Genomic DNA, 23,307 nt, shown 5'->3' with positions numbered 1-23,307 from the left:
GGAGGATTGACAACATACCTAAGAAAGTGGAAGAGGGAGGAAAAATAATTTGAAAGAATATACATTTGACTGAAGAGTGTAACAAGAGTACCATCAGGTACACAGAACGTAACAAAAGCATGCAAATGCTAAGAATGAGAAAGGACAAAGCACACCAGCCATGGTGGTAAATGTGGAGAAATATACAAACAGAAGAGCCCAATGTACAAACGCCCATTCTCAAACCAGACTGTGCAACTTGCACTCCGACTGGTATGTGAATGAGCGTACAGTATTAGATATGACCTAGGTATTAACAGAGGCAAATTCTACATTTGCAGGGGGTCTGAAAAAGACCTGACTAATGCATATATTAATTAGGCACTTCAGAATTTGTGACCACACTATGGTTGGGACATTAGACCTCCATCCCTGCATTTGCATTCCCTAACTGTTTTTTTTTTTTTTGAAGTAGCCCGCGTTCCTAGCGGGACAGATGCTGTTTAAAAACATTCAGGATGGGATGACATCTTGTCGAGCAGTCAGCTGTCCCCTGGACCGCCACCTGCTCCTCCAGAGGCCGCACGACACAATTCCCAACAGTTACCTCCCTAACTCAGGGTCTGTAACAGATCAATGATCTACAATGGCAACTGTGGTTAAACTATTGCTACATGTGTCTGTAACTCGTAAATAGGAGGGGTGGGCGCTTCTTTCACGCCGCCTCCTGTTTGGGATTTGGAAAGGGGCACCTAAGGACTTTTTGTATTGGCAAGCTTTGTGAATCTCTGTGTTTATACATTAGACCCAAGGTTGGTAAACAGCAACTGATGTGACTCAGGATAAACTGCTTACACCATCACATTATTTTATCTTTCTTTAACTTTAATAAATAGTGTGACTGCTGGCGATGGAATTAATACAGGCAGAAATAACCAGACTCAAGAAGGACAGGTACTTAAGAAAGTATTGTGCAAGAACGTGCAAAGCAAAGTACAAAATTAATGATCCGGCCTCAAGATCGCAAAATATTTGGTATTATTAACTGAAGGACAACAAAACAGAAGTTGTAGCACAACTTTAGAGTCCTGGTGAAAAGCAGGGCATATAGGGCACGCAGCACTCGTGACAAGAGTGGTCAGATATGGAACTCTGATATGCATCGGAAGGCAATACAACTCATCGTAGATGGCCAAAAGCAGGAGACCAAAGAGGCTCTTTACTCCATAGGGCATCTGGTACACATGCCTCTAGTGAACGTGGGTCATAAAGGAGGACAGGAACCATGCTAGATATTCATTTACTTATGCAGTGGTGATCCTGAAAATCTGGCATCGATCGATCAATGCTAGACCTCTGTTGGGCACCTAGCTCTAACGTGTACAGAGCAGACGTTTAACAACTTACTAGCACTTGATCTGAAGAGGAGTGTATAGTATTCTCTTGAGGAGCCTAGAACATTGAACCAGGAGGACTCTCTGGCCATGCACCAGTATCACAAATCTAGCAAAAACTGCAGAAATTAGATGTACTTTAATGTGTGCCGGTGGAGAGAGGTCAATGAAATCAGGTTGTGCTCAGAACAATCTCCAAGTACATTGTGGGAGGCAACTACTTCAACTACATAAATGAAGTTATCTTGATATTGCAGTAAACTTGCAAGGTATTTGCAAACCCCTAAAGAGCTTACACAATCCCAGGCCCTGTGACAATCAGAGAGACAACAGGAGATGGCACACCACCATCAGATGGAGTGCTGCTTCTGGATGCGCATTAAATGAGGGAAAGCATGCTCACTTTTAAAGGTTATTCATGCCCCTAGTGCTGAAAAACTTCTTTGTGTAACTGAATATGGTTTGCCTACTGAAAGGGTGTATGCAGAATCTTAGAACACTATACTGTAATGTGGAATGTTTACGGGGTAGTCAATGGAGAATGCGCATTCAACTGCTTTAGTTATACAGATAGTCTTTGACGCAGATGCCTTCCTATGACTTTTCATGTATCTTGGTATGCAAACGTGTGCTACTTAACCTGGACATCCTCTCATGAGAGCCCACTTACAAGGATACACAAGATGTATTTCTGTATATATGCGAAGGTACTTGCAGAGCATCACAAACCTAACTAGAGAGCAACTAAGAGCTGAACATGGGAGGGATCACTGAGTTACAATTCAGTATTTCTTATAATAAACAAGGATGTTCTACTCTGTGGTTGTTTTCTGTAAAGGTGGGTCAACATCTCTGAAAGATCCAAAACAAAGCAGTCAACTTTTAATTGAATGTACAAAACAGGCCAGATGAGGCCTACTTTGAAAGCTCTTTGCAGCTCTCAATAGAGAAAGTGACCCCATTACCTATAGGCACCCAGCCCAACCACCCCCTTTCCTACATCCTGCAATCCAGCAAGGGCAGGTCAGCCCAAGAGACAAGATCACAGAACAACAGAGACAGATCCATGCAGAGGCAAGCTGCCCACCTCTGGAATTAACTGGATCCTCAACTAAGAACCCTACTCCTCCATCAACAAGGCTCTTAATCCAGCCATCTTCAAGTCTACCTCCTCCCACCCCCCCATATACACAATTGGGAAGAACAACCAACAATCCACAAAAACAACATGGGGTGATCAGCAACATACTAAAACAGACCACACAATACATTAAAAACAAATACATGCGGTCTTCAGAAAGTGGCACAAGTATAAAAGGAGGCATCAGAGCAAAGGGTTTAAAGAATACACAGTAGTTTGGGAACACTTGCTTTTTACAGAGAACAGATCTGAGTCTGGAGGGAGGAAAACAATGCATTTCCACCTAAATCAAGACATGATGCATCCTTAAAGCAAGGGTACAGAATCAGTTGTAGAGGAGATTTGCTCAACTGTGGAATCAGAAAAATTAGATTTCAATCATGGATTCCTCCTTTGACCATAACTTTGTTGTCTTGGGTAAATTACATTGCTTTCTTCTGCCTTTGTTCTTTTATCTGTCATAACAAAGAGTGCTTAGACAGAGGCAAGTGCTGGAAGCATTCATTATAAAGAAAGAGGACTGATGGGAAACTGCCCAAAATCTAGAAATACATCCAGTGGAAGGCGTTTCTTTAAAATGTACGTAACACAGTTGACCTAGATATGGGATTGGTGAGTCACCTCGCCATACAGAAAGTGGGACATGCTACAGAGATTGCAGCAAGACTATACGAGTTAGCGATTGATCAGTGACACAAAGGGAGCTGGTAGCCCAGTTAAAGGGGCACAAAAAGGAAGGCTGAGAAAGTGATCTAAAAAAGATCAGTGAGAAAGAATTCACACAAACCCGCTGAAGGTGACCTCAGATATCTGCAGTGCTATCAAACCAACAAAGATTGAGAAGGTCCCTGCTGTGATTTAAGTCCATTATAAACTCGGACAAAATGTGTAATGAGTTGCTCGATTCCAGGTAGCACAGTACTTATTTCACCCGTACATATATTGAAAGTGTGCTTACAGAAGTGTGCTTGCTCATGTACTCCTTTACAGTGCATATTAGTTTATTAATCCACAAACCTACGACTCAGCCAAAAGTCAGCCACTTGAGCAGGAAATTCAGAAGGGTGCTTGTGGATTATTGAGTAATTCAGAAGGGTGCTTGTGGATTATTGAGTAATTCAGAAGGTTGCCTTTTTTAAAGGACTCTCTCTCCATGAAATAAAAACATTTGAAGATCCTACTCTTTGGTTTTTATGCAAGTGAGGAATTGCTTTATCTGCACCAGGCTCATATCTGGGCATGCAACAGTTTTCTGATGAGGTTTGTGAGCCATGTTCTTTGGGTCCTAGGGTCATTGATGGGTCACTGGGCGGAATCGATGATAGTGTCATAAAACCTGGTGCACTGTGGATATACAAGACTTCTTCCACTATGTTCTTTGTAGAGGCCTACTCCATTCTTCTCCTCTCGTTAATCACTCCAGCTAGCTTCCTCTGCTTCAAGGGCTACGGCCAGAGTCCAGATCAAGTCTTGGCCTGAAACGGGGAACAGCTACCAGCAAAGGACCTTATTTAGATTTCGGCGGACGGGTTACTCAGTCACAGCGGTGATGGATATCCCGTCCGCTGAAATATAAATCCCATTATATCCTATCTGACAGAGTAGCCCGTCTGCTGACATCTAAATAAGGCCAAAGGTTTTGTACACGGCAAACCTCTTCTTCGGCGGTGCACAATCTTCTCAAAGTCAGGATGAATTACAAGAGGAAGTATTTATCCTATTATGGAGTCACTGACCAGAAGACAGAGTCAATCAAAGCCATTCTTTCAGAATCCAACACTTCTCTAATTGGGATGTAGTGCATCTCCCAGGTTTTTCAATAGGACGCTTAGAAACGATTTAAGTGAACCTGTCAAAGGCGAATTCCAAATGTGCCTAGAAATTATAAGGAAACCACAGCACAAAAGTGAAGGGGGGTTATTTCGGGTAAAGTAAAAGGAAATCTGCTTTGACAGGATAGGGATTTCCCCCAGTGCACCAGAAAAGTGAAGTTTCTGAGAAAAGAGACCCAAGGAACAAATGGCATGCCCAGATGTCTCTTCTGCAGCGGTATACCATTTTTGTGCAGGCTGTGGCAACATTCACTTCACACATGGTCATGTGGTCCGACACGCACCGAACACACATTTAAAAGCCACAAACCAGAGACAAAATACTGACCTCAGTAATGGGGGAAGGCACACACATTACCAGAGACAGATTGATTGGTTGATTAGAGGCTTGTGCTGTTCTGACTATAAACATCTGCCTCCAACAAGTAGTATCCCAATAGTCTTGTAAGAGGGGGCAGTGTTGAATGCCAGATATAAATATACAGCACTTCCGGTGTGTTCTTGAGTCGACAGGGCAAAAACGAAACGCAAGTTAGATAAACATTGGCAAAACCAATAGGTCTCGCCTATGAAAGTGTTACCGGCTTTGCCTATGTTTTTTAGCGTGGCTGCTATTCAGCATTGCTAAACGTTAGTAGCATAGAGAAGAGTGTTGTGCAGTGCGGTAGAGTGTCATGTGGTGAAGGGCATAGAATGGAGAGATGTAGAGTGATGTGGAGTGGTGTAGGGTGAAGTAGAGTGTCATAGAGTGGAGTGGTGTAAAGTGGCATCGTATGGGGTAGACTGTCTTGTAGGGAGTAGAGTGTTGTAGAGTGAAATAGAGATGAGGGGCATAGAGTCGAGGGGCACAGAATGTCACAGAGTGTCGCAGAGTGTCGTAGAGTGAAGTAGAGTGGAGTGGCATAAAATGGAGGTGTGTACCATGTTCTAGAGTGGGGTACAAAAGTTGCAGAGTACCATAGAGCGGATTGGAGTGCCTTAGAGAGGAGTGGCATAGCACAGAGTGGAGTAAAGTGTCATAGTTTGGAGTAACATAGATTGGAGTAGAGTGCTGTGTCATAGAGTGGAGTAGACTGTCAAAGAATGTTGGCATTTGGCATAAAGTGGCATGATGTAGAGTGTCATTGAACGGAGTGGTGTGGCATAGAGTGGTGTAGAGTGGCATAGAGTGGTGCAAAGTGGCGTGGAGGGGTACAGAGTGTTGTAGAGTGGCATAGGCTGATGTAGAGTTGTACAGAGTGGTGTAGGTTGGCGTAGAGGGGAGAGGAGGGACATAGAGTGTTGTAGAGTGGAGTGGCATAGTGTGGAGTATGCATTCCCACGCATTGCAAGTACAGACAGCACATTTTCAATAGAAAAATGACCATTACATTTGCACCTACATACAGTTTTTCCGATAAAACTATACAACGCACAAACAATATTGTGTGGAAATTGCATCACCTAGTGTATTGATTTGTTCTGATCATAGTAAAATATGTATTTCCCCCAATTATATGAATTACAAAAAAAAGTGATTCACTTGTGCTTTCCTAATTCTGATATATTCTGAATTAACTGCACAGTTCATTTAGAAGCCATTTAACTTTTGTTGTGTGCTAAAAAAAGCCTTTCTCATCACAAACCTGCTAGCCAGAAAGATTGCCATATAAGTCCTCTCACTCTGAAGTCAGAGAAGGAAAGGTAAACACTAAGCTCCCTCGGAAGACAGACCTTGTTTTTTGACCTCTTTCTTTGAAGGCCCAGCAAATGTGACAGGATAAGAAGACAATTTAAAGGCCTGTTTACAGAAAGCAAGCACTCATTGAAGAATATAAGGAGTGGTGGTAAGTAGGGTATGCTCCATGGGAGAGGGACTAACTCAAGCTGGACAGCCTTAAACAAATAAAGCCAGCAAATAAAAAGCAAGCAACTGTGAGTTACAAACCATAAAGCCAATGATAGCAATGGGAGGAATTGATTCACAGGAAGCTTTCAGAATGTCCCTAAGAAGTCTTTAGCAAATCAGACAGCTCCACTATCTGGCAGGCCTTGACCTAAAAAATGTCAAACAGAGCACTGCACCACGGATTGTACCAACCATGCTATGACGTGTATCTACAAAAGAGAGCAAAACATGTGTCAGAAGATATTTTCCAAATGGGCATGGGTGGTGCCTTTTCAGTCTATGTGCTGAAAATATTTTTCCTACAAAGGCGTATGTTGCAGTCTCTGTATGGCTTGACCTTTGAGCAGATGGTTTAGAAAGTTGATGGTTGGTCAAAATTGGTAACATATTAGAGTTCCTTCAGTTGTTTTTCATTATGAACCCTTCTGACCGTATATCCAAATAAAACGTTCCAAGAGAGAGAGGCCCCGAGCTGTAAACTGAGAAATGGATAATAGGAAGGTGAGAGGGAGCTGAGGTCCATCAGCTTATGATATCCTACTGCGCCCTGACACAAGAATCCGTCTTATTCCAGTCCACACATGTCTACAAAATGTTCCCAACATGGAGACATTAACCCTGGTGAGATTAGCAACTGTGATGGAAGCTGAATAATAATGCTGACATGGTACAATGTATTCTTGTCACTGCAAGGTCTCACCGTGACTAGTGCCTCAGTTCAGTAGACCGTGACTACTGCCTCAGTGCAGTGGACTGTGACTAGCACCTGTGTGGAATAGACTGTGACTGGCGCCTGAGCGGAGAGGACTATGACTAGCGCCTAAGTGAAGTGGACTGTGGCCAGTGCGTAAGTGCAGAGGACTGTGATTAGTGTGTAAGTGCAGTGGACTGTGACTAGTGCCTAGTAGGAATGGGCTGTGGCTAGTGCCTAAGTGGAGGGTACTGTGACTAGTGCCTAAGTGGAGTGAACTGAGAATGATGCCAAAGTGGAGTGGTGTGCAACTAGTGCCTAAGTGCAGCTGACTGCGACTGGTGCCTAAGTGGAGTGGACTGCGACTGGTGCCTAAGTGCAGTGGACTGCGACTGGTGCCTAAGTGGAGTGGACTGTGACTGGCGCCTAAGTGGAGTGGACTGCGACTAGCGTCTATATGGTGTGGACTGTGACTAGCACCTAAGTGGTGTGGGCTGTGACTAGCACCTAAGTTAAGGGGACTGTGACTAGCGCCTACGTGGAGAGGACTGTGACTAGTGCCTAAGTGGAGAGGACTGTGACTAGTGCCTAAGTGGAGTGGACTGTGACTGGTGCCTAAGTGCAGTGGACTGTGACTGGTGCCTAAGTGGAGTGGACTGTGACTGGTGCCTAAGTGCAGTGGACTGCGACTGGTGCCTAAGTGGAGAGGACTGCGACTGGTGCCTAAGTGGAGAGGACTGCGACTGGTGCCTAAGTGGAGAGGACTGCGACTGGTGCCTAAGTGGAGTGGACTGTGACTGGTGCCTAAGTGCAGTGGACTGCGACTGGTGCCTAAGTGGAGAGGACTGCAACTGGTGCCTAAGTGGAGAGGACTGCGACTGGTGCCTAAGTGCAGTGGACTGTGACTGGTGCCTAAGTGGAGAGGACTGCGACTGGTGCCTAAGTGGAGAGGACTGCGACTGGTGCCTAAGTGGAGAGGACTGCGACTGGTGCCTAAGTGCAGTGGACTGCGACTGGTGCCTAAGTGGAGAGGACTGCGACTGGTGCCTATGTGGAGAGGACTGCGACTGGTGCCTAAGTGCAGTGGACTGTCACTGGCGCCTAAGTGGAGTGGACTGCGACTAGCGTCTATATGGTGTGGACTGTGACTAGCACCTAAGTGGTGTGGGCTGTGACTAGCACCTAAGTTAAGGGGACTGTGACTAGTGCCTAAGTGGAGAGGACTGTGACTAGCGCCTAGGTGGGGTGGACTGTGACTAGTGCCTAAGTGGAGAGGACTGTGACTAGTGCCTAAGTGGAGAGGACTGTGACTAGTGCCTAAGTGGAGTGGACTGCGACTGGTGCCTAAGTGGAGTGGACTGCGACTGGTGCCTAAGTGGAGTGGACTGCGACTAGCGTCTATATGGTGTGGACTGTGACTAGCACCTAAGTGGTGTGGGCTGTGACTAGCACCTAAGTTAAGGGGACTGTGACTAGCGCCTAAGTGGAGAGGACTGTGACTAGCGCCTAGGTGGGGTGGACTGTGACTAGTGCCTAAGGTGAGTGGACTGTGGCTAGTGCCTAAGGTGAGTGGACTGTGGCTAGAGCCTAAGGTGAGTGGACTGTGACTAGCGCCTAAGTGGAGAGGACTGTGACTAGTGCCTAAGTGGAGAGGACTGTGACTAGCGTCTAAGTAGAGAGGACTGTGACTAGCGCCTAGGTGGGGTGGACTGTGGCTAGTGCCTAAGGTGAGTGGACTGTGGCTAGTGCCTAAGTTGAGTGGACTGTGACTAGCGCCTAAGTGGAGAGGACTGTGACTAGCGCCTAAGTGGAGAGGACTGTGACTAGTGCCTAAGTGGAGAGGACTGTGACTAGCGCCTAGGTGGGGTGGACTGTGGCTAGTGCCTAAGGTGAGTGGACTGTGGCTAGTGCTTAAGCGCAGTGGACTGTGACTAGTGCCTAAGTGGAGAGGACTGTGACTAGCGCCTAGGTGGGGTGGACTGTGACTAGTGCCTAAGGTGAGTGGACTGTGGCTAGTGCTTAAGCGCAGTGGACTGTGACTAGTGCCTAAGTGGAGTGGACTGTGACAAGCACCTAGGTGGGGTGGACTGCGACTAGTGCCTCAGGGGAGTGGACTGTGACTAGCGCCTACATGCAGTGGACTGTGGCTAGTGCCTAGGCGCAGTGGACTGTGATTCGTGCCTAAGTGGAGTGACGGTGGCTAGTGCCTCAAGGAGGCATGATGCCTTGTGTGGTATTAAAGACTTGGACAGGAGGCGAAGTGGAGCATGTCAAGAGCATTTTAGGAGTGAAGAAGACTGAATTAAGAGCCTCACTGGATGTTTTCTATCCTATTTTATGTATTATGAAGGATTTCTAAACATTGAGAATCTCTATGATCTTGGTTGTCCTTCACATGGCGGGAAAACAAGAAAAGGTTTACAACCACTAATGTGTGGTGTTACAAACTCACGTCAATGTTGTGAAGGTGTTTTAGGGTTTCTAATGGCTTGAAAGGCTTGCGTAGCTGACATACATAGGTAATATTGTCATTGATTAACATTGATTTCATTCAGCAGTTGTCTTCATTTAGCAATGATGGGTTTGTATTTGTCTCGGCAGTCTGTAAAATTAATGAACCACTAGCATTTTAATGCGTACATCATGTGATCAGATGTGGCTGTGTGAGGTGTAAATGCACAGCCTATCTTTTCAACACCTCATCCTTGTATTCCAAGCACATACCACGCCCTAACCTGGACACCAAATCTCCCTACGGCCTCAACCTTGCCAGATACCCGCAACACAAATGTGAACTCTAACCCTGACCCTAACTCTCACAATGACATGAATCCAGATGCTTTACTTGCACTAATCCTGTCACTTGCACTCATGTTAACCATTACCATGTAGACACAGTAATGATGCACATTATAAGGGCCAACAAGGCAATAGTAAGTTTCAAGGTAAGAATGACAACGTAGCATAAACCAGGGTTGGGGGCACCTGCGGTCAGAGGAGAAGGTGAGAACTATGTAAGACCTGTTCAATGGACTTCATGATGAGTTGGAAAGAAGAGATGAAGCTAGAACTTCGAGGTGGGATATTAGGCTTCTATGGAGCTCAAGTAAAATCCTTAAGGAAGGTTAGAAGCACCTTTGGGCTCTATTTACAGAAAGCCGCAGCAGATCCAGGTCACACTTTATGGCTCCTTATACTGAGCAGTCGCGACAGTAAAGTTTCTGCCTTGTTTGAAATCTGTCTCTGACCAGATGCACCTCTACTTGCCTTTGATGACTATGCACTGGAGATGGCCACAGTTGCAGGAGCTTACAGAAAGTCCTCATAGCTTTGAGCTCAAACAAAGCTTTCAATAGCCTCGTTACATCTTTCGCCACCTGAATTCAGACTTGGCTCAGGAAGGTAAATCTGTAAATCTGCCTCCTTAATCAGCCGATATTATTAAGGGGTCACAGTCAGCCAGTATTGTGCAGAAGCCCCCAGCATCTGCCAGTATTGCATAGACCTCCTCCTCCTTCTCACTAATCAACATTGCTCCCCATCATTATCAGGAACATGGAGATACTCCCAGGGCCAACCCTGCCCAAGGATCTTCCCAATCATTCCACCCTACACACTAATAAACCTTAGGACTCCGTTCTCCTACTATACCCCAGGGTGAAAATGAAAAATCAACTAACTGTGACTCAATCCAAAAGTCAGAGGGGGGATTGGGAGCATACTGCCAATATCCCAACACAGTTCACCCCTCTGCATTATGGTAAATGCAGTACACAATTAGCGCTTACTTCAAATTTGATTGTAGTTTTTAACTAAAGTTGGTGCGCGCATCTACTGACGAAGGACGAAATCCAGAAACACATGCATGTGGCGAACTGTACAGGGGTGTGAGGCAGTGTGCTCCCAATCCCATATCTGTTTAAAAGGCTCCCCTGAGCCAGCAAGCTGACAAGCTTTGGGGATGTGCCTGTATGCCTGTGAGTGGTATTGTGACCTGTGAAGAGTTGGGGAGAATTTCCAGCAATCCCAGATGACGTTTCTTTGCTCTCTATTGATGAAGGACAAAATCCAGAAATATATGCATGTGTTTAGAGATATATAGAACTATCTTCACCAACTTTGGTGAAAAAATACAGTCAAATTTAAAGTAAGCGATAATTGTGTACTGCATTTACCATAATGGAAAGGGGTGAACTGTGCTATGATGTGAGGCAGTGGTCTCGCAACCCCCCTTCTGAATCCAAAAGTCAACTAACTTCAAAGAGGTAATTGACTTACAAGCTCTTCACTCAATCTTGTTTTCTTAAAATAGTAGTATGAGGGTGCTTAAGTTGTGAATTATTTTGATCAAACTCTATCACCCTATCAGATGCAAGACTGACATATGAATGTTTCTTCCCCAGGAATGATCCTAACATGACTTGAGTCAGCATTGCTATTCTCTTAGCCACTGGTCTGATATATGAGTGAATTGGAATCAGCCCTACCAGCCTTTCAGAGCCAAATTTGTGAATATGATTTTTCTTTACATAGTCTCTGGGCATTTTTCTGACATTTAGGCCTCTCTTCCACAGCTCTTTCGGGGGTAATGCTAACTTCTGATTGGCTCTGCTTCCTTCAGAGATGGTCCTGACTTGACTGGAGCCCTGCCAAGTTGTCTCCAGGCATGGTCATCCAGGCAGCTATTGGCCAGCTGCAGTATACTTTTTGAGACTTGTGATTATACCTTTTTATTATAAGCCAGGGCTTCAATGCCTCAGCATTGAAGTTGGCAAAAAGCCAGGATATATTCTGAAGATCACAGTTAGCATGGAACCACGTGGACAGATAGATGAATGACTGGTACTTAACCCTACCAACCTTTTAGAGGGATGCGAGTGACAGGCAGCGTTCTTACAATAAAGTACAATTTACATAATTGGCTCGACAAAAGTGCACAGTATAGAATGACAAGATATTTCAGAAGTACAGTACAAAGTTATACACAAATGGCAAGTTTATGCATCACTCTTCCCTCCTCCATCCCACCATTATCCTATTCACTCAAACTAACAGACTCAGATGTCCACCGCTCAAATCAACAACTTACATTTGCTCATACTAATCCACCACTAATCCTTTTTGGGTTCCGGAGTAGCGTGCTACTCGCCTAAAACTCTTCAGTGCCTTGCCAAGAGTAGTAAGCGCTATAATATTACAATTAGATTGTTGTTCAGGTTGATTCAGTCCCACACTAGCACATGGAAAACAAGCCCCGAAAATGACCCATAACCAGGTCACTGGCAGCTGGCTTTTGAGGCAGAAGTTCTTGAAGGTCAAAGGGACACTATCTTTAGCAAAGTTTTTTACTTGCCTCTTCCGTTGAGTAAAGGGATCAAGCAAGTTGAGACAATTAATTTTACTCACATTTACAAGAGGGGAGAACAACCTTTGAGCGCTTCATATGCCAAAAACGCCCAACCTTGCTCTCAGGGGGTGGCTGGTTGACCACCCAGGAATCTCTGTAGGCCTTGACAAGTATACATCATTTACTTCCCCCACCTTACCTTATCAGCTGTTGACACTTCGTAATTCAGCGCCTCGTTTGCCTGCCTCTAGTTGCATTATATTATATGGTGCCAGGAAGCCCTCCCTGTGATGTATTAAGAAACCAGATGCAAAAGGATTCAATTGCCTTTTCCTTTCCAAATTTTAAATCCCTCCAAAACAAAAAACGGTTATTTTTCAGGTGTTCAATCAATTGTAAGCCCAGGAGGGCCAGAGGCATGTTAGAGTAAGGATATTCACAAGAGGTACATTTACACTGAAATCATTTACATAGTTTGTCAACCGCTAATTGGCTGTGGCCTTAGAGACGTTCTTCCCGCCTTCCTTGGATCAATTTTCCGTCTCTGTTCAAGTCAAGTTGATAGTGAACAGCAAAGAAGAGCTACATGGACCAAAGAACAATGACCCCTGGAAGACAGGGGTTAACCCTAAATTTATCTGAAAATTGACCATCCTTCAAGAATCTTTTCAGACCAGAGGACCAAGTCCACCCTTCAATGGCTTCATGAGGCATATATACACTTATCTTTACAGATCCCAGAATCCTACTGTACAGAGAGAACAAAAAACAAGAGGTTATTTGTGTTTCTTCTTACCTCATTGATTAGGAACTGGAGGTGGAGGACGGCTGCCCCGCTGCTGTGCTGACAGTAGCAATCAACGCCAGGCCGGCCCAATCTGACATTGCGAAAGTCAAGGAATCTGACACTCAGCGATGGCAGAGATTAATGGTGAGGAAGAAACAAGAGAACCAGACAGTCAGCAATTAACCTCCAGGTTCACAACTGCTCCTGATTAGGGAAAAACAAAGATGCTCTCCTGGCCCTCAGCTTATCTAATTAAGGAGCCCAGCAACCCCCAGCTCCAGGTAAACACAACACAAGCCTGAAAGCATGCGAGATGATGGGAGATCTATTCTTGGCTGAGAATCATCGATTGAAGCGCGCGAAGGCGCCTGGAGATGCCGCGCGGGCCAGCAACGCGCAGCTGTCGTCTCACCTATTGTGCAGTACGGTCCAGCTGTGAAACTGCTACACAGGTGTTATATTTATTTACCATCCTGCTTGCTGCTAGCGGTCAACCTCTGCTTTTTTCAGCCTGGTCAGCCGCCCACTTTAACGAGAAATCACTGGTGTATGGAACATTACACTAACTATTCTGTGTAGCTCTATTGACTGTCTTCATCGTTCAATGTCCATTTACTGTATTATTTGTTCAGCCTCATCTTTGGCTGCAGGGCTCTCTTTTTTCAGGGTTAAAATGCGATATAACCAGGGCCAATGGAATTATACAGTTCTGTTGCTGTGGTGTTTTTAGCATAATTATGGATTTGCCAAATTTGCCACATAGTTCAATATCTGGTGCATACTTTGCAGATTTTAACAAAAAAAATTGTTCCTTACTCAAATGGGTCATAAGTTACTAAAAATGCAGCACCGTGTTGTTGCATATGGAGTAGTCACATTTCAGTAGTTTATAGTGGAATTGGCGTGTTAAAACGTTGCTAAGACAGTGTTAATTGTAAAAACGGAAAAAGAATGAATGATTATTGTCACAAAATATGCTGCATTACGTCACATAATTTATTTTTCTTGCCGCAAAATGTAGTGAATTCTGCCACATAATTTGGTCTTCTACTACGGCGTAATTCCAGTGGCCCTGGTTCTCACCCTAAGGTGCACCCACGATTCCCTGAAGGGGGAGGACTGAGTACAAATTTGTTACATACCTTTATCCCCACACCCACTGGAGCATGCCAGTCAAGAAAAGGCTCCCCAATAGAGAAACAGCTAAAGAAAGTTAGGACAGTAAGAATTGTTAATGAAGTCTGTGTATCTGAAATTACTTTGGGAATTTAGCACCTTGTGTAAAAGTGAAAAGTTCCCCAGGGTTGCTGCTCACGGCATACTTGCAGTCAGGACCACTAGAATTGAGTGATTTTGAGGGCGCTGCATAGTCCGAATAATTATGGTTATGACGCATTTGCCACATAACCCATCCTCTGCAACATAATTTGCAGTTGTTACCCAAAAAAAAATAGCTTCTAATTCAAACGGATCAAAACTTACCAAAAATACAGCAGCAGGTGTTGTTGTGCAGTTGAAGCCCTTTCAGAATAGTTGATTGGTCACCTTTCAGTTGCCAATTGCTGTATTTCAGTATTAAACTGTTACTAATGATGTGGCTCCTTTACCCAGATAGTGCTACATGTGTATGAACAGCAAAACTGCAGTCATACTGCATCATTTGCCTTTTCTGGATGCATCATTTAGTCAACCATGCCACATTATGTGGTCCTCCGTGCCGCATAATTCCAAAGGCACTGGTCATAATCCATCAAGTTTCTGCAGCCTGATACTCCAGTGACAGGGATTTGTTTTGGCCACTCTACGACCCTTCTCGATTCCTAGTGTGTCTTCAAGCTTTGTTTTTGTGTGGATTCCAGTTGTGTTTTCTCAGTGTTTTCCACACTTTTTGAAGAAATGCAGTGTATGTAAGGTAGTGTGTCCAATCGATTCATGTTAGAATGCTTTAGGCATAGAAAGTCTGTGTATTATACTCACATTCGCATCTCATTATCTGTCACACCCACTCTGTCAGGACTCTGGAAAAAAGCGAGAGTGCTACAGTCAAATGTTTTAATAAACAAATGCCTGGACACAGCAGGTGGCCATTCACCTACTCCTTACTGAAAATTAGAATGTAGGGATGGATGGTCCACCTTGCTCACAGTTTGGTATCTTGTGACCCTTTAAAAGTTTGAATCGCACCAGATTAATTTGTAGCCCTGCATTGTAAGGCACTTGAAATGTGATGCTTTCAAGTTGCTCACCATTGTTTTTCTGCACTGTTTGCCTGAGTACATTGAGGCGGTGCTGGTGTGGTAAGGACATTCATACCAGCCAAGTGTCTAATGGCAAATGTCTCAATTTACGTCACACCTAACCTTTGAACTATTAGAAGACGAACAAAGGTTCCTTATGGGGAAAGTGTAAGCTTCAACTTCCATGACAACATGTAAAAAAACGTCAATAGATTGGTTTAGTTTGAGATTAAAACAGAATGTATTCAATACAATTGCTAAAATATCACTCGAATGATGTCTTATATTCAGTTTAACAAACAACTTGAAAAATAGGGTGCTCAAAATAGTGCTGTGATGCTAGGGTGACCAGATTTTGAAGAGCAAAAACTGGGACAGGCCAGACATAAAAGAAGGAATAAAGATTTAAACTCAGTTTTATATCTGCCATGTCCCGTTTTTTTGCGTAGCTTTGGGAATGTGTGCCTCAACCTGTGTGTTTACATACAGATACACACACACACACACGCAAACACTTACAAGACTACACATATAAAATTAGCTCGGCTTGACCTCACACCCTGCACCCCCAACCCGCCCACACCCACCTCTCTCTGCCACCCCCCTCCGTCTCTCTGCGGGGAGCAGACAGGGGACTCTGTTGCCTGACAGTAACAGATACATGACTTTAATTATTGCATACTTTGTAGGCGTCTGTTAAAGGAGAGCATACCTTTAATTTATGTTTCCCTAGATAATCTGACCTTTGTCCCAAAGACCGGGACATTTATGTGATGATCTGACCATTGTCCTAAAAACCGGGACATTTGTTTAAAATTAAGAGAAGCGTCGGGACACCGGGACAGTCCTCTAAAAACCGGGACTGTCCGGGGATATCCGGGACGTCTGGTCACCCCTATGTGATGCAGTGCAAGTGAAAAGGGTGCGCATAAAGTGTGCACCTGCTATACAGACAGCACATATACACAAGTGACTGATACGGATAAAAGGATGTTGTACAATACTCAGTGTGGGAGTGTTGCTATCCTAAATCAACTCAAAGCAGTCCTCTGAAATAGTTGTTGACGTTTTGACTCTAAAAGAAATTATTTGGACCAGGGTCATCACCAGGATGAGAAATAGATTGAAGCACCAAAAAGTTGTGGCAATGATTAATGTGGTGTACTGTGGATTGACTCTGTAACGTCTGAGTGTAACTTTTGAAGCTAAACACAATTTAACGATTTGCTTGATATTGTGGAAACACCATCTGAGAGTCAATATTGCAGTCTTTGTTGGTTTTTTCAATGGACTATGGAGGAAAGGAGGATGGATGAAGTCCATCCACCTTCGCAAAACCATGTTTAACTGTCTGAATATTAGATAGCTAAACTTGCTTGTAGTAGTCAAGTAAAGTTGAACAATGAGCCCATGAACGAGTTGTGTCATGTTGTCACCACTATCCCATGTGCATAGTGACAGCATTCTTTTCACAGGGAACCTGTAGCTACACCTTCCATTGAATATTTAAAGCCGGGGGTGTATAGCAGATGACCCGCTATCAATACTGCCTTGTAAGGCAAGCATTTTCAATGCAACTGGTCTCGCATTTGCTCGAGTTAGAGCTATTAGCGTTGTAAAGAAAAAAAAACGGAGCGCGATCGCACTATGTGAAATGCAGCGCAATGGCGCTGTGTGGAAAATAAACAGATAAAGTAGTCCGGACCCCAGGCTCAAAACATCGAGCCTTGTATGTTTCCAGTAGTTTACCGGTGCTGTGTAGGTGGGCTAAACACCGGAAAAGGCATGACGTATGCATGCCTTTCACAAATGAAAGCAAGCGGATTTTAAAAGGCAAGCCCATGAACCAATGTAAGTGACTGACGTGACATGGGCGTGGTTTGAAGCCCAAAGAGAGATTACTGAGCTTTGCGCTCGCCCATAAAAAAGGGGCCTAGGGTTTTTGTTACCCATTCTGTGTTTGTGAGTAAATATGATAGTACATATTGGCCATGATTCCTATGAGCCAGCCATTCCACTAACCAATGAAAGAATTAAACACTCCAAAAAGATCAAATAAGATTTTAATATTCTCAGATTATCTACAGTGTATAAAATAATTATATCAGAACTATACCACGTACCTTTAATCCAAGCACTCAAAACTAAAGGAAACCAAAGAAAAACAATGCTTTACTGATATCCCTAAACAACAAAACTCAATCAGAATACTTTTAGACCAGTCTTTCTTGCTCCTACCTTGTCTAACAAAGTGAAGTTATCTGTCAGTATTTATATGTTTACACTGATGACTGCTATTGCCCTTTTAGTGGGGTTTTACCAGGTACTGTAGGGTTAAACAGGATAGGCTATCTATTCCCTAATGCGGGGACCTTACCCAATCCTAGAAGTTTCCCAGGGGGCCTTCCCTGCTCCAAGAAGCCCCCCACAGGCACTCTGGAAGTCTCAATGAACAACAAGTGGAGAAAGGTCACTGCTTGGTCATAGCAAGCTATGAGGTCGCCATTCTAGGCTTTGCATGAAAGTAGGAAAGTTCCCATTTGTAGAGCAGCGTACAACTGGTGAACGGCAAGCTGTTGGGCTTTACGATTTTGCATAAAGCTAAATATCACGTACCACAGACTTCAACTTTATCAGCTTGTCTTAAAGAAAAATAGTGTAAGAAATATGTTTTTTCAATGATGAAGTCTTAGCATACACAGGTTGTAAACTGCACCATTGTAATATTTAGAATTATGTAACCGTTTCTAAAAGCTCCAGTTCCATATCAATTCGTCTGATGCAAAATCTAGTTTAGAAATTGCTCAGGTCACGGGTAGTGTAGGTTACAGATGTCAAGTGACCAAGCCTTTACCCATAACACTTTCAACCTGTCTTGGCACTTAGAACTGTAAGACATTTTGGGCCAGATGTACAAAGCCATTTAGCATCTCTTAACGTTCCAAATCACTATTCCAGGCCGTTAAGAAATGCTAGATGGGCATTTCCCTTAAGGGAATCACAAATTTCAATGACTACCCAGTAGAAATCGCAATTAGTGATCCTCTAAACAGGAAATCACAAATAGGGGTTACCTATTTGTGATTCCTAAACACATGTACAAAGCATTTCCTAAATGTGAATTGGACATTTAGGAAATGCAATTACCATCCACTCCAAGTCGATGGTAACCATATGCAATTTAGAAATTGCATCCAAATATGCTTTTTTCAAAGTGCAATACAGCACACACATGCCCCTAAGGCATATGCGTGCTCTACATGTGCAGCACCATTGATGGGGTGCATCACAGGGGCCTTTTGCCCATAGCATCCTTGGTTTTGCATTTTGCTATTTTGAAAATGCAAAACCAGCCCATTGTCACAAATAGCATGGGATTTCTATTTGCGATTTCCTAATAGCGATGCCTACTTTGTAGGCATCGCTATTAGGAAATCCTATTTTGCTACATATCATTTTGCATTTCCTAAATAGCGATTTTTATGGAGTCGCTATTTAGGAAATGCAAAATTGCATCTATGTACTTCTGGCCCTTAGTCTCATACGTATATTAGGAAAAGTGAAGCTACGGGTTCCAGAATGTGAACTGCTGTGGGCTAAAAAGTCCGATCTGGTTGTTTCACACGACATGGGGCCAGAGGCAGCACTGGCTAACAGTTCTACAATAGTTAAAGAACACATTGACGTTTGCAAATGTAATCAGAACTCAAGTGGTTTAACCATCACAACAAAGGATAAAGCTACCAGTAGCTTGAAGTAAATATACCTAACCAATAGATACATTACTAATGGTAAGATGCCCCTCCTGGGGAGAGTTGCAAACCACTGTGCAGCAACTACCAATGTAGAAATAGAAATAACACACTCTTTCCTCACCCTAGATGGTCTCCAGCTTTACCTTAGTTAGCAAACCACTGTTGCCCCAACCTGTGTCTCTCCCAAGTGTATTGCAGTCATTCCATATGGCTCCCTCCTCTTCACCTTACTACAAGGTTCTTTGCTTCATGCAATCACCACCATTCCAGTGCTAAACATATTTTTAATATTGTATCTGCCCTTGTCCACTTCAGTCTCGTAATCACAAATTCCTATTCTAGGCCAAAGTCATTTGTAGCAGCAGGTGCATATACATCTTTCGGGAAGCCATCCTACATAGCCCGGCCTTGCCTTCACTTCTCACATAAACCTCACAAGTTAACCAGGGGTGTGGAATTTATTAAAATATCTACTTGTCCAGGGGACAGGTTGCTTCTCAAATCTACTTGTCCTGTAAAAAGATCTACTTGTCCCTTTGGTGCCATGTAGTGTGGCGACAATTTATGGCAGCAATCTCATTATGTAAGAGCTCTGATAATAGCGTCTCTGATTATGCCAGGGCTACTACCTTAGTAGGGCTTGAATACTTGCAGTTTCAATCCCTACTGTAGCAATTTCCTTATTTTTCCACCATTCTGCAGATCTGCATACTGAGGCTGGAGGAAGCAGTAAGCAATAGTTCCAGGGCTGGAATGCCTTTGAGTCTGCAAACCTACTAACCTGCATGTTTTAAAGATTTTCACCAGCTTCTCTCTAATATTTTCCCATAATAAGAAAGGTTGGACATTTACTCCTGACAATGGCAGAATTAGAACTTCTTCCAGGGTTGGGAAGAAAGTGGCTGGAGGGAAAATTAACTTGCAAATGCTCAATAGATTTTCACATGAGCAAATCTACACATCGTATTTACCCATGCTAAAATACAGTTCACAAATATTTTATAGGGGTACGACATATACCATGGGTGCACTTTTGCGACTTTCTTTAAGAATTTGGGGCCACATGTCAGTAGGTTCAGATTTGCGACCCGCAAATTGCGAGTCAGAGAGACTCGCAATTTGCGAGTCGCAAATCCGAATGTAGGATGGTGTCCCTGACACCATCTGTGATTCGCAAGGGCTTCGCAAATGCCCACCTCATGAATAATCATGAGGTGGGTCGCAATTTGCGACCCCCTTGCGAATGGCGGCCCTCACAGGGATGGTGGCCTGCTGGAGACAGCAGACCACCATGTCTGTGACTGCTTTTTAATAAAGCAGTTTTTTTGTTTTTTTTGTAATGCAGCCCGTTTTCCTTAAAGGAAAACGAGATGCATTACAAAAACGAAAAATGAAACGTTTTCGTTTCATTTTTTCAGAGCAGGCAGTGTTCCGCAGGACCACTGCCTGCTCTGAAAAAATGTTTACAGTGCCATTCACAATGGGGAAGGGATCCCATGGGGACCCCTTCCCTTTAGCGAAAGTGTTAGCACCCATTTGAAATGGGTGCAAACTGCGATTGGTTTGCGCCCGCGTTCGCGGTCACAAAACAATCCTACATTGCACTGCGAGTTGCAATTAGGAAGGGAATACCCCTTCCTAATTGCGAGTCGCAAACCTGTTTTGCGATTCGGTAACCAGGTTACCGAATCGCAAAACTGGGTTTGTGCATCGCAATGTGCTTTTTGCACGCCACAAACAGCGAAAGTTGCTGTTTGCCACATGCAAAAAGCTACCTACATGTGGGTCTTGGTCCCTAATTAGGTCTGGTGTTAACAAAACATTTTGTTTTTTATTAAACTTCTATTTCTCTCTCTTTCGGCTGGCTTTACTGTGAGCGATCGCATTCTGCTCTTCCACAAGGAGCATATTGGCACACAAAGTAGTTTTGTTCAGTGTCAGGAACTACAGTGGCAATCAGTGACGTAACGAAACTGGAGGGTGCCCCTTTGAAAAGAACATGGAGGAGCCCCCTCTCCAGACTCACTCAGGCCAGGTGCTGAAGGGGCCCCCAGGAGGGCGGCTGCGGGGCCTTTGTTATGCCACTGGTGGCAACGTGTGCTTTTAGAGTTAAAAAATGTTTTTTTTTTTTTTTTGCCAGTGTTTGTTACAGTGTTGAGGGCCTGATAGCTCCCACAACAATAAAGTGTTACAAAAGCCATGTCAAAACAAGACACGCATTGATGAAACTAAAAGACTTATAAAAATATGTCAGATCAGTTGGCTTTGTCAGTGTTTGTTTATTTTCATGCTTCCCATAATCGTGTTGAAAATGATTACACTGATTCTCCATTAGAAATATTTTTGGGAAATACTAGCATGCACCAACACATTTTACTAAATGACACTTCATTTGCATCTAATCAGAGAGCATTCTGGGAGCATTATACTTAGCCTCATAGCCTAAACTTTTCAAACATGTGCATACACGTTTTTTTTTTTTGCACTGGAACCAACGTCAGTAGTGAAGTGTGACCTTAAAACATTTATTTACAGCACTCACCCTAATAATGAAGGATTTCAAATAATGAACCATAAATACAAGTTCGAACAGCATTATCTTTTGGAAACATATTACCTCAACTGCAGAGAGTTCCACTCTCTGTAAACAGGCAGCCAAAGGGTTTGTGCTGCAGAGGGTTGGGCCTACTTGTCCCAAGGACAAAGTAAACATAAAAACTTGTTGCCCTTGACCCCAAACAAGATGTCCCGCATCCCTGTTAACAGAATACCATTATCAAAACAGGCATTTGAAGAGTTCTGATCTCAAGTGTTTGGTAATTTCCCACAAGGGAAGCAAGTGGCCATTTCTAAAAGAAGGTGTCCAGCTTGGGGGAAGTAAAGGTCTGACATGTCCCTTTAACACATCGATGATGAGTTTCCAATACATTCTTCTGAGATTATGGTGTCCAAGGCAGGTTTAGGAGGGCCAGATCAATGCCAGATTTTCAAAATATCCATTGAAGAAAAATCTAGATACAGTGAAAGTAGTGTCCTAATTCACAGAGTCAGTGGTTATCTAGAACACTTAAATGGATCTCACCTTACTAGACCTATATTAGACACAGCTGTTCTGGGATCTTAGGGCCACATGTACAAAACGTTTTTGCATCAGAGAATCGAGCCATTTGCAACCGCTAAATAGCTTTTTGACATGTACTAACCCTATTTTGTGAGTCTGTAATGTATTACCGAATCACAAATTAAGATTTGTGAGTCTGTATTAGGAAGGGGTGTGTTAAGAGCATTCCTTCCTAATAGAGAGTTGCAGGGGGATGTATGATTGTTTTGCGACCGGAATGCGGTTGCAAAACATTCGTAGTTTATGACTAACTTCAAGTTGGTGGTAATGCATTCGCAAAGGGGAAGGGGTCCCCAATGGACCCCTTCCTCTTTGCAAATGTGGATGCAGACATTTTTTAAGAGGAGGCATTGGTCCTACGGACCATTGTCTACTCTTAAAAATGAAAAGAAACCTTTTCATTTTTGTTTTTGAAATGCATCTAATTTTCCTTTAAATGAGCTGCATTACAAAAAAGTGCTTTATTTAAAGAACAAATATAGACATGGTGGTCTGTTGACCCCAGCAGGCCCCCATTCCTGTGATTTTGGCCATATACAATGGGGCGCAATGTGTGACCTGCCTCATTAATATTTATCAGGCAGGTCCATTTGCAACCCACTGGCAATCGCAAACAGTGTTGAAAACTGTGTTGTACATCACATTTTGAGACTTTCTAATTGTGAGTTGCAAAAAGTTGCAATTAGGAACTCGCAAAAATATTCATACATGCGGCCCTTAGAGAAGAAGCAAGACTACTGGTCGAAGAGGAAATGGCCTTCACCTTCCTTTGCATATCTAGCACCTCATCCTTGTGTTGACAGTGTGAAGTGGGGGGTGAGGGGCTGCCCTGCCTAACATGCTTGCATCAAGACCAGATGCAATTCTTTTGCTGGGCAGGAGCAAAGCAAGCTCTTTAAGCTCCTGGAAGTCAAGTGTCACCTGTGAACTCTCTTTCCTCACTTTGACAATTTGGATGAAGCCTGGAAAGGCTCACAGTTCTAATGAAGAAAGGGGTAAGAGAAGGCAGCAGTATATGCAAGACTGGACCTGTGAGGCAGTCAAAGCTGGGCCCATAGGGGATTGGCGTTCAAAGGTTAGATGCATACATTGGCTGTGCATGCCAGAGAACAGGTCTGAGGGATTTAACATCCCT

At 43.6% G+C, this 23,307-nt stretch overlaps 1 protein-coding gene across 5 annotated transcripts in view; it reads right to left on the bottom strand.

Moving 5' to 3' along the window:
• The window catches only part of STXBP5L (syntaxin binding protein 5L), a 1,301,131-nt gene that overhangs the window by 951,186 nt on the left and 326,638 nt on the right, over positions 1-23,307 (bottom strand). For all 5 annotated transcript variants that reach the window (XM_069202705.1, XM_069202706.1, XM_069202709.1 and 2 more), the window contains exon 3: positions 13,069-13,150. In XM_069202705.1, coding sequence (XP_069058806.1) covers positions 13,069-13,150 — 82 coding nt within the window. The remainder of the gene's footprint in view (positions 1-13,068; positions 13,151-23,307) is intronic.

Source organism: Pleurodeles waltl, chromosome 8, assembly GCF_031143425.1.
Source record: "Pleurodeles waltl isolate 20211129_DDA chromosome 8, aPleWal1.hap1.20221129, whole genome shotgun sequence".
In the NCBI taxonomy this organism is placed as follows: Eukaryota; Metazoa; Chordata; class Amphibia; order Caudata; family Salamandridae; genus Pleurodeles; species Pleurodeles waltl.
Note: the sequence above shows the minus strand (reverse complement) of the source record. Positions and strands in the feature narration are given on the sequence as shown.